General features: G+C 34.2%; 1 protein-coding gene across 2 annotated transcripts in view; it reads left to right on the top strand.

Moving 5' to 3' along the window:
- The window catches only part of STAG1 (stromal antigen 1), a 381,447-nt gene that overhangs the window by 143,054 nt on the left and 225,882 nt on the right, over positions 1 to 12,511 (top strand). For both annotated transcript variants that reach the window (XM_028518410.2, XM_028518412.2), the window contains exon 5: positions 11,471 to 11,567. In XM_028518410.2, the coding sequence (XP_028374211.1) occupies positions 11,471 to 11,567 (97 nt within the window). The remainder of the gene's footprint in view (positions 1 to 11,470; positions 11,568 to 12,511) is intronic.

Raw genomic sequence — 12,511 nt, 5'->3', positions numbered from 1 at the left:
AATTGTCTGGAAACTGCAGTTAATACAGTAAGACTAAGAGTAGGAATAAAAATTACGGTGTTGTATGTGTGGGATCAATTTTTCTTTACAAGCACTTGAAGGCACATTTGTTTTTCTTTTCTTTTAAACCAAGGAAACAAAGGCTTTGGAGAGCTCTGAAAATCAAGAACATTTAGCTTATAACAGAGTAAATGAAGTAATTTACTTAGTCTTGTGGACTAATAAAGTACTTTGTGTTATTTACATTAAAGTTTGTGGAAAACTTGTATATGATATTACTAAAAGCAATGTTGAAGAAAACCATCTACATATTAATTCATTAAATTCTCCCTCCCTTCCCCCTCTCTAAAAATAAATAAAATCTTAAAATTTTTATGTTTTTGTACCTTCTAATAAATTTACCACCTTATTATAAAATGTTTTTAAATTATATGTTATTGTTTATGCTATTATAGTTGTCCCAATTTTTCCCTCTTTGTCTCCCTCATGCAATCTCAACACTGTTGTTCATGCTGATGGGTCAAAGCAAATATGTTCTTTGACTAGTATATTTCCTATGCTGTACTTTAAATTCCCATGACTATTCTGTAACTACCAATTTATACTTCTTAATCCCTTCACCTTTTTTACCCATCCTTTCAACTCCCCTCCAATCTAGCAACTATCAGAACCTCTATATGTATGCTTTTATTTCTCTTCTGCTTGTTTGTTTCTTTGATTCAACTGTTGATAGATATGTATTTATTGCCATTTTATTCATAGCTTTGATCTTTTTTAAAAATGAGTTCCTTTAACATTTCCTGCAATAATGGTTTGGTGATAATGAACTGCTTTAGTTTTTTCTTGTCTGGGAAGCTCTTTATCTGTCCTTCGATTCTAAATGATGGCTTTGCTGAGTGGAGTAATCTTGCTTGTAGTTCTTTGCTTTTCATTACTTTGAGTATTTCTTGACAATCCCTTCTGGCTTGCAAAGTTTCGTTGGAAAAATCAGCTGATAGTATTATGCGAGCTATCTTACAGTACTTACTGTTTTGATTGCTACTTTGTAAATATAGTCATATCACCTTTAATATAGACAGTTTGCATGGTATATATTTTTTATCCATTTAGTGCAACCTGTCCTCTTATATTGAAGATATGTCTCATAAATATATGATTTGATATTTTTATCTAGTCTGGATAGTCTCTTTTGAGAAGAGTGTTTAGTCATTTGCTTAACTTTGTTTTAGTTTACTTAGTCTGACAAATTTTCATTTTGCTTTCATTTAAAGGATATTTTTAGCGAGATAAAAATTTCTGGGGCATTATTTTCCCAACTTAACTGAGACATAATTTGACATAAAACATCATGTAAGTTTAAGGCGTACAAAATACAGATACATTTTTGTATTGCAGTATATTACCATCATAGCATTAGCTAACACCTCTATCCCATCACATTATTACCATTTGTGTGTGCATGGTGGGAATATTTAAGATATACTGTCCTAGCAACTTTCAACTATATAATACAAAATTACTAGCTATAATTACCATTCTGTACATTAGATTCCCAGAACTTGTTAAACTGGAAGTTCATAACCTTTAACCAGTATCTCCTCATTCCCCCCCATACTCCATCTGTGTACCTGATAAACACACCACTCTGCATTTTACTGAATGAGTTTAATTTTAGATTTCACATAAGTGATATATCATAAGTATGCTATGTGACTTATTTCACTTAGCATAGTGCCCTCAAGGTTCATCCAGGTTGTCCCAAGTGACAAGAGTTTTTCTTTCTCGTGGCTGGAAAGTATTTCATTTTTATGTAAGCATTTTTTATATTTATCTATTGATGGAAACAAGTTGTTTTCATACTTTGACTATTAATAATGATACAATGAGCATGGGAGGGAAGATATTACTATGAGATCCTGATTTCAATTTCTTTGGATATATACCTAGAAATGGGATTGCTGTGTCATGTGGTAGTTTTATTTCTAATAAAAATACTTTGAGGAGCATTCATTACTGGTTTTCATAGTGACTGTACCAGTTGGCATTCCTATTAACAGTTTACAAGAGTTCCCTTTTCTTCATATTGTCACTAACACTTGTTATCTCTTGTCTTTTTGATAGCCATTCTAACAGGTGTTAGGTGGTATCTTATTGTGGGTTTGATTTGCATCTACATGTTGATCATCTTTTCATGTACTTGGCCATTTGTATGTCTTCTGTAAAATCTGTCTATTCAGTTTCTCTGCAATTTTGTAATCAGGGTTTTTTTGCTATTAAATATTAAAATTTATGCAATATTGAAATGCAATTTTATTTAGTATAGAACACAACTTATTTTCTGTATGTTGATTTTGTATCCTCCAGCTTTATTAAATTTGTCGATTAGTTCTAGTAGTTTTTAGGTATTTTATGAGGTTTTTTATGTATAATAAGATCATATCATCTATAAACGAAGATTATATTACTATTTCTTTTTCTGTTTGAATGCATTTTATTTCTTTTTCTTGCTTGATTGCTCTGGCTTGCATTTCCAGTACTCTTTATACATAGTAGTGGCGAAAATCATCACCTTAGTTTTGTTCTTGATCTTAAAGGAAAAGCTTTCAGCCTTACGCTGTTGAGCATAATTTTGGCTGTGGGTTTGTTATATATGGTTTTTGCTATGGTTGGACATGTTTCTTCTGTGCTTAATTTGCGTAGAGTTTTTCTTCTAATCATGTTTATTTTGTCAAAAGTTGATTTTGCAATGATTAAGAATATCATCTAATTTTTATCTTTCCTTCTATTAATGTGGTGCATCACATTTATTGATTTGCATATGTTGAACCAGTTTTGCATCCCAGGAAGAAACCCTACTTGATGATGGTGAATGCTTCTTGTAATGTGCTATTGAATTTAGCTTGCTAATATTTTACTGAGAATTTTTACATCTGTACTCATTAGGGATACTGGTGTGTAATTTTCTTGTAGTATCATCTGGCTGTGATATCAGTAGAATGCTGGTCTCATAAAATGAGTTTGGGAGGGCTTGCTCTTTTTAAATTTTTGGAAGGATTTGAGAAAGATTGGCATGAACTCTTTAAATATTTGGTAGTATTCACCAATGAGACCATCTGGTCCTGGCCTTTTCTGTTTTGGGAGATTTTTGATTACTGAGTTAATCTTACCAGTAATCAGTAATCAAGTAATACATACCAGTAATCAGTCTGTCAAGATTTATATGTCTTCATTATTCAGTCATAGTTGTATGTTGCTAGGAATCCATCTATTCTAAATTACTTAACTTGTTGGCATATAATTTTTCATAATTGTTTTGCATGATCCTTTGAATTCTTGTGATATCAATTTGTAATGTTTTTTCCTTCATTTCAGATTTATTTCTGTATTCTCTTTTTTTTAAAGTTAAGTTCAGTTAAACACTGATCAGTTTTATTTCTTTAAAAAAAAACCCAGCTGTTTTATTGATCTTTTCCATTGTTTTTCTGGTCTCTATTTTATTTCTGCTGTGATCTTTGTTTTCTTCCTTCTGCTATCTTTGGGCTTAGTTCTTTTTCTAGTGCCCTGAGGTGTGAAGTGAGGTTGAGATTATTTTTTGTTCTTTAATGTGTAGGAATTTATAGTTATAAACTTCCCTCTTAGAGCTGCTTTTGCATCATTCAGTTTTTTAAAAATTTAATCTTGATTGTATTTTTTTCCATTACCATCTAGTCCCCAGACACCCCTCTCCCACCAACAATCCCCACACTATTGTCCATGTCCATGAGTCCTTTTTCTTTTTTGCTCAATCCTTCTACCCCCTAACCTCCCTCCTCTGCCCCATCTGCTCTCCATCTGTGAGTCAGTAGGTTTTTTTATGTTGTCATTCCATTTTTGTTAGTTTCAAGATATTTCTTGATTACCCTTTTGATTTCTTTTTTTGACTCGGTGTTTTCAGTAGCATTTTGTTCAATCTCCCTGTTATTTGTGACTTTTCAGTTATTCTTGTGTTACTGATTTCTAGTTTCATATCATTTTGGTAAGAAAAGATACTTGGTATGATTTCAGTCTTAAAATTTGCTAAAACTTGTTTTAAGAAATTTTATGTGATTAGTACTGGAGAATTTTTCATGTGTACTTGAAAAGAATGTGTATTCTAGTGCTGTTAGATGAAATATGCAGCATTTGTCTGTTCCATTGCTCTAAACTATGGTTCAGACCCAACTTTTTTTTTAATGCCTGTATGATCTAAATTTGAAAATGGTATATTGAGGTGTCCTACTGTCATATTGAAGTCTGTTTTTCCTATCCCATCTCTTAGTATTTCCTTAATATATTTAGGTGCTCTGATGTTTGGTGCGTGCGTGTGTGTGTTCATAATTATAGTTTCTTGATAATTTCACCCCCTTATCAGTATTTAAAGATCATGTTTGTCTCTTGTTACTGTTTTTGTCTTAAAAGTCTTTTTTATCTGACATAAGGATGGCTATCTTTACTTTCTTTTGGTTTCAATTTGTGTAGAATATTTTTGTCATTTCTTCACTTTGAGCCTATGTGTATCCTTGAAACTGAAGTGAGTCTCCTGTAGGCAGCATATATTTTGGGGTGTTGTTTTCTATACTTCCAGCAAGTTGCTTTATGCTTTTGATTGGAGAACTCAATCCATTTAGATTAATTATTGATAGGCAGGCTTTCTTATGCTGTCTATTTAATTGTTTTCTGGTTGTTTTGAAGTTCCATTTTTCTCTTCTTTAAATTTCTTGCTGCCTGCCTTTGTCAATTGATGATTTCCCATAGTAATATGCTTTGATTCCTTTCTCTTTTTCTTTTCTTTGTATCTCTTACAGAATTTTGCTTTGGGCTTTCATTAGTATGGTGGAGTTGAAATGCAATAACAAAATAAATTAGAAATAAAAACCAATTTTACTCTGCCATTCCCATGAAGTTTATATAAAACATCTTATGTACATATAACAGTGTGTTTTATGTGGATAATTTAACTTGGATCACATAAAAAAAAAAACTCCATTATTGTGATTTCCTTTAGAGAGAATTATTGAGAGAAACAAGAGAAACCTCTCTGATTTTGGTATTAGACAGGTTTTTGGGTTGTTTTTTGTTTTTTGGTTTTTTTTTTTTTTTTTTTAGTGTACCAAGTAGAATGTTTTTGATCGAGCATTTCAGGTGACCTATTTGCTTTGTGATATTGAATGTCCAAAAATCTTTACCCAGGTTTGGGACATTCTTTGCCATTATTTCTTTAAATAAGTTTACTATCCCATTTTCTCTCTCTTCTCTTGGGACTCCAGTGATGTATATGCTGTTATTATTATTTTTATGATATCTCATAATTCCTGTAGGCTTTATTTTCTTTTTGATCCTCTGATTGGATAATTATAGCTGATCTGTATTCTTGCTTGCTGACTGTCCTTTTACTTCGTTTGTGTTGGCTATTTGTGGGAGAACTCCATCCCATGGAACTCCCCTGGCCACCAAGGATGAGAAATAAGTCATCCCAGACACAATCTTGTTGTTCTGGTGGGAAAGGGGGTTGGCGATTCCCTCTAGTGGGGAATGCTCCAAGCGCTTCTCCAAAATGGCTTTTATTGGGAATGGTGTATAGGGGTATACAGCATACATGCGTAGCTCATCAATCAATGTCAAAAAGGCTGTAGTCATACAAAAACAGGTATGATCTATAGATAGCGACTGAAGGAACACAGAGGTCTGCCTTAGGTCAGGGTCCGTTAATCATGCTGACCCCAGATGGTTTTTAACATGTGTTTCATGAGATGAGGAGTTTACTCCTTATGCCTTGAATTTAAACATCTGGTTTATATCAACAGGACAGTATAAAGCAAGCAGTCTTCAAAGGATACGATATATTTATCAGGCTTGATTTCCCATGGGGAACCCTTGGTGTTGGCGTCGGGTTGTGCCTGCCACCTGTGTTTCCTGGTTTTCCAGTGAGACTTACTGGCCTCTTTCAAGTTTGCTCTCCCAGAGCTAGTTTCTGAAACCACACAGAGTGGTCTCCAACAGTCATTTAAACTCAGTAGTGTTCTTCAGTATAATCATGTATTCTTCAGTTCCACAATTCCTGTTTGGTTCTTTGTGTGTGTGTGTTTTCTGTTTCTTGTTGAACTTCTCATTTTGTTCTCATAATTATTCATATTATTTGTTTATCTGTGTTCTTTTGTAGCTCCTTGATCATCTGTACATCAGTTATTTTGAATTCTTATTCAGGCAATTTCTGGATCTGTTTCTTTGGGCCAGTTATTGGAGGTATACCGTATTCTTTTGGTGGGGACATACCTTTCTGATTCTTCCTAATCCTTGTAGCCCTGCTTTTGTGTCTGCACATTTGAAGAAGCAGTTACCTCTTCCAGACTTTATAGATTGACTTTGATAAGGGAATGCTTTCACCTGGTGAGGGCACACTGGATTATTTTGTGACCCTGAGTCTAGCGATGTGGGGTACCAAATGCAGGGGCATGTGGCAGCACTGAGTCTGGATAGGGAAGAGGGGTTCGTGATGTCTCTTTGGTTAATGCCACTTGGGTCAACAGAATTGACAACTGTGTGGTCCTTGGTGAGCACTGTAAGGAATCTGCAGTTGCTGCAGGGATTGTTGGTATTTTAGGCAGCATCTTTAGATCCAGTAGCTCAGAATGAAGTCAGTCACTGGTGGTGGCTGGAGCCAGTGATGGCCAGCTGCAGGTGCATATGTAATGATAGAGGCCAGCTGCATACACATTTGTAGTGACGAAGACCAGTCCAGGTAGAAAGGGCTCACTGGCAGCTATAGAGTCTCTGGCTAGCAGCATCTTCTCCTGTGATTACAAACTCTCTCCCCAGATAGGCACATTATAGTGGAGACTCATGACAGGTTGGGTTGGGGTGTACAGGTGCACAGCTTGGAGGGAGATGTTTAGGCAGGCAAGCATGGTGGTGCTGTTGAGTTATTGAAGACAGGGCCCGATTTGGGCCTCAAAACAATGGCTGTCAGTGCACTGATTGGTGGCTTCATACCTCTTCACTCTCCTGCATATGTACTTTGGTTGAGGTCAGTCATGGGTATGAGCTCAGTGGTACACAGCTGGATGGACTAGCCTTGAGCGTGGACACAGTGGTGGCATTGGAGCACTAGGCTGATATCTTATACTTGTGAAGGTACAGAATCCCAAGTTGGCTTCAAGGAGTGTTGTACTTTTGCAACAGTAGAGTTCATGGATGGCTTTGGTACTGTTCATTAGTGGAAAAGGAAGGGAGCATGGAGGGACTCAATCAGCTGGTATTAGTGAGCACAAATAACTGTGGTGGAGGCGGGGAGTGGGCGAGATCTGTAGGGGTTGGTGGTAGCCCTGTTGGCCTTTGGCTTTATCAGTGACAGAATCTGCTGAGTTAGTCTGCAGAGCTGGTCTAAACTGTGCCTCTCCTGCTGTTTGTTTGCTAATAGTAACCTCTACTTTTACTCCTGTCCCTAGCTGGCTTACTACATCTCAGTTTTTCTGGTCTGTGTGGGTGAAACCAAAATGGGACCTCTGTACAGTCTCCTGTGAGACCGGAGAAGCTGGTCACTCATTCTATGCTTCCTTTATGTGTTAGACAAACTCTTTCTTGCTGTGAAGTTCTTCCTTAGTTCTGAATGATAACGTTTGGGTGATGAGATGATGCAGGTAATGAAAAAAGTAGCCTTTCTTTTCTTCTTGTGTGATTATTCTGTTTTGTTGTTAAACCTTCCTAAGTGGACTCTAGAGGTCTCCTGGAGCTGTTTTTGTTAGTATATAGTTGTCCAGTCTTTGATCTTTGTAGGGCAACAGGGAAGATTGGTTTTTCAACCTACTGATGGGCACTTCTTTTCTCTTTCAATATTTTAAATGTCCTTCCATTATCCACTGGATTTAATTGTTATTGATGAGAAATAGGCCATATTTTTGATCATTTGGTCCCCTGTAGATAACCCATTGGCTGCTTTAAAATTCTTTCTCTCTATTGAAGATTCCCAGCAAGTTGATTTTGATGGGCTTTATGTAGTTTTCTGTTTTATTCTGCCTCTTGGCCAGGCCCCAATGTATAATCACACAATGAATCATCCATTCACCTATGTCCATATTTGGCAGTGCTTCTAGGAGTCAGTAGTTTCTGCCAGTCCAGGAAGGACTTTTCTCTGTGCAATTTAGTTCTTTATAGTCCTTTGCCTCTGCACCTCTCTGATAGCTTTTAAAAAGTGTAGCTGTGGCCCTGACTGGTGTGGCTCAGTGGGTTGGGTGTCATTCCACAAATCAAAACGTTGCCGGTACAATTCCCAGTCCAGGCATTGGGTTGTAGGCCGGGTCCCCAGTTGGGGGCAAGCAAGAGTCAACTGATGTTTTTCTCCCCATTCTTTCTCCCTACCTTCCCCTCTTTTCAAAAATAAATAAATAAAATCTTTTTTAAAAAGTGTAGCTGTGTTTCCTTCCAAATGAATAACCAATTACATCAACATCATTTTTAAATGAATCACCCCTTTTCCTCTAAAATTGAAATACTTTCTTTGTAATAGTTTAAGTTCTATATAAACATGAATTGGTTTCTGCTCTCTATCCCAGATATTGTTTTTCTAGTCCTACATTATTTTCAATCTATTTGTTTTCAATATTGTTATGCAATTTTCGTATTTCTAATGCAAGCCCTTGTCACTAGTCTTATTCAGAATGTTTTGGGTTTTTTGTTCATACTTGGTGAGAATTAAAGAAAATTTTGATTATCACCTTAGTGTGCCTTCACTATACTGGGCCTCGTAGAAGTTGGGAAATGACTTTCTCCTCATTTTCGTGGCACACTTTGTTACCTCTGTCACCAAGCATTTCTCCTTGGGCCTTGAGTCTCAAAGTCATTCTTGACCTTCTCTATCTATTCTTTGTACTCAACACCATTCTTAGCTCATGGGACTTAACACATTATTCAACAGAGCTGAACCTTGAACAAATACCATGCCATTCTTTTTCTTTTTACCTTCTCCTACAACCATAATATTCTTTTTCATTTTCTGTTTAATTTTAAAACAATGCCTCCTGGACGCTAATGTGATAGGACAGAGAAGCAGTGTTACGTATTAGCAGTTAACAAAAAGTCCTGTCTTTCACACAGAAGAAGGGAATGTGGTTGCTCCTCAATATTAGAGGTAATTAATTAAATAAGGGGTATTTTCAACCAGAATGGATACTATTAAATGGACTGATAATAACCTACTATTGATGAGGATGTGGAGCACCCAATCTTATGCATTGCTAGATTTTATACATTGTTAGTGGGAATACAATTTCGTATACTTGTTTTGGAAAATTGGCATTGTCTTGTAATTCTCAACATACATGTGTTCTCCGTATTAATCAGTCTGTGATTGAGTATACACATCTACAACAAAATATGTATATGTCTATCAAAAGATGTGTATAGTTATGTTCATAACAATCTTGTGATAACCCTAAAATGGAAACAACACATGTCCATCAATAGTAACACTGTCATAATTTGTGGTATATTAATAATGAAATATTACCCAGCCGCGCAAAAAAGGAATTACCTTATTTTTGGGACCATAAGACGCACCTAGGTTTTAGAGGAGGAAAATAGGGGGAAAATTTTGAAGCAAAAAAATGTGGTGGAATATTTAATAACATAAGTAACATAATATTTCACCAATGTAAATGTAAACATAACTCAGCAGCAGCATTAACAACCATTATACCTCCCAAGTGGTGGCTTATAGTCCAAAAAAATAGGGTCCTGAGAAACATAACGTGGTTGTACCGCTCTCTGATTGAAAGAAATCAAACTAAAGATGATAGTTTATATGAATTTCAAAAATATATCAACTGTTCAGGACATATAATTAAACTACAGAGTCCAGCAGAAGTAACACCTGCTTGATTGTGATTGGTAGCGTAATAATATGGGTATAATAATTTATAGTTTTAATTTGAACATTTCATCTAAAATGTCATGTACTTGAGTGTGATATCATTATGTTACAGAATTATATGTTTAAGATTTTGTAATAAAAGATTTTGTAATAAAAAAGGCGTTATTTGTGCTGGATCTGTATATGAGTTGAGGATAAGTTACTGATTAGAAGGGAACATGAGAGAGAGAGAGAACCTGTTTTAGTACTATAAATGTTTTCTATTTTCATCTTGGTTATGGTTACACAGTTGTATGTAGTATTGTGTAGAGTTTCATCAGGATGTAACTTAAGATTTATGCATGTTATTCTATGTAATTATACCTCAATACAAAAACAGTATTTTATTTAAAATTTTTTATATATATATTTCCTCTGATCATCTAACTTCATCCTAGGAAACCTTCAACCAATTGTGCCCACTAGTATGCTAAGTGTAATCACATTCAGTTTGCCTCACAATTTGGAAAAAGTTAATTTTGTACATTTATATTTTGTCAGCTGTCTTGTCAAATTTTTCTGTTAATCTTTTGAGTTTGTTTGGTAGACTTAGTTTATTTTTTATCAACTATAAAAAGTGAAATTGTCTTTACCAATATTTTATTAATTTTTGCATTACTTACAAACTTAAAATTTGTGTTGAATAGTTAGGGATGCATTTTTTTCATCATTCCTTTTTGAGTTGAAATGTCTTAAGCATTTTACAACAAATATATTTTAGTATTTGTCTTTATCTTGTTTTCATACATTTCATCTAACCCTAGTTTTTACAAAGTTAAACAAAATTATTTACTGTTTTCTGTTGAATCTATATGGTGGCATTGGTTAATAAAATTATTTTGGTTTCAGGTGTACAATTCTATAATATATCATACACATATTTTTGTTGTGTGTTCTCCAATTCAAGTCTCTTTGTATCATCGTATATTCTGGGTATACCCTCTTCTCCCTTCCTCCATTCCCCTTTCTCTCTAGTAATCACTGTACTGTGTCTATGAAGCGGTTTTTCTTTCTATTTTTTTTTAAATCCCTTCACTTTTTTCACTGGGCTCTATAATCCCCTTCTCTCCAGAAATATTTTATTAAGCTTGGCTGCAGAGATTTACCAGATATTGTTTTCAAATATAACAATATAATTTAATTTCTTGTTGATAAATTGAACTATTTGATTTTCTAATATTGAGCCATCCTTGCATTCCTGAAAAATGTATTTTGTTATATATGACCTATACTCTTTCAGTGGATTACATATTCTGATACTCAGAAAGTTTATATGTGTAAGTAAAATTAGTCTCTGTGTCATTTTTACAGTGTGTTTTGAATATCAGTATCTGTAGTTGCTTATTAACTATTGAGTTCATGGGATCTTGAACAAATATTTGAAGACTAGTAATTACTTTTTAATTGACTCCAGAGAAATAATTTCAGGTATTTTTTTTTATTGTTTAAATGAACACAGAGAGAGGACCACAAAGTTTTACAAACATTTATTTGCTCTAATATTAATTTCTTTCTGATATCTTCATTCTTATATTTTCTTTTCCGCAGTCGGTGGTGGATGACTGGATTGAATCATATAAACAAGACAGGGACATCGCACTTCTGGATTTAATCAACTTTTTTATCCAGTGTTCAGGATGTCGAGGTACACAATTTGGGAATAAATTATGTATATTGAGCCTGTCAATTCAACTGTGTCAATTTATTTCATCTTCCATTAGTCATACATAATTCATCTTAGAATTATGTGCTAAGTTTTTCTGATAAAGAACATTATGAAGTCACTTAAGGCCATTTCATTTTCTTCTGGTTCAGCTTTGCTCCTGTTAAGTAATAGATTTCTAAATATTTTTAAATTTTGAAGGAAATTTGAAATTCATTTAATAAACTTAAGATGAGCTTTTATAATTAATATTTACTGATGTTATTTCTACCTGTGCTCCATATTAGTGACTGCTAGTTGCTAACATTGATTATTTTATATTCCTGTTAGTTTTAGGTCTTCACTTTGTAGATGATGTACTTCAAGTTCAACTAATTTGCTTAAAGTTACAAGCAGAATCAGGTTTCTTAAGTTTATGATTGATTGGAAATCCATAGAGAGCTAAAAGTGCAGTATTATTTTTATCATATTAATAGATAACTGATAAGATATTCTTGTTCTTTAGAATAGATAAACCATAACAGATTAAATTCTGTGTAGGGAAATTAGTTGGTAAATCACCATTATTTGCTTTCCACTGGAGAAAGAACAGTGATTATTTATTGTGATCACTAACCAGATAGATTTCTTAAAGGCTCTTTTATTTCTGGTCAAGTTATATGTTACTATATTGACATAAATAGTTTAATAAATATTTATAGAGTACCTACTTTGCACTAAGCACTGTTCCTGAGTATACAAATGTTATTACCAAGAGTTTCTGCCACCTAGTCAGTATTAGGGGATGTATAATTTTTAATGGAGGCTTTATTACAAGGAACAAAGAAGGAAATACACCAGTAATAGTTCAGTAAAATTCTCAGTGCCATAAGAGTAATAAAACTGGTTATTATTTCCTTTTTTTTTTTAAATCCTCAGTGAGTGAC

The sequence above is a fragment of the Phyllostomus discolor genome, chromosome 7 (assembly GCF_004126475.2).
Source record: "Phyllostomus discolor isolate MPI-MPIP mPhyDis1 chromosome 7, mPhyDis1.pri.v3, whole genome shotgun sequence".
Taxonomy (NCBI): domain Eukaryota; kingdom Metazoa; phylum Chordata; class Mammalia; order Chiroptera; family Phyllostomidae; genus Phyllostomus; species Phyllostomus discolor.
Note: the sequence above shows the minus strand (reverse complement) of the source record. Positions and strands in the feature narration are given on the sequence as shown.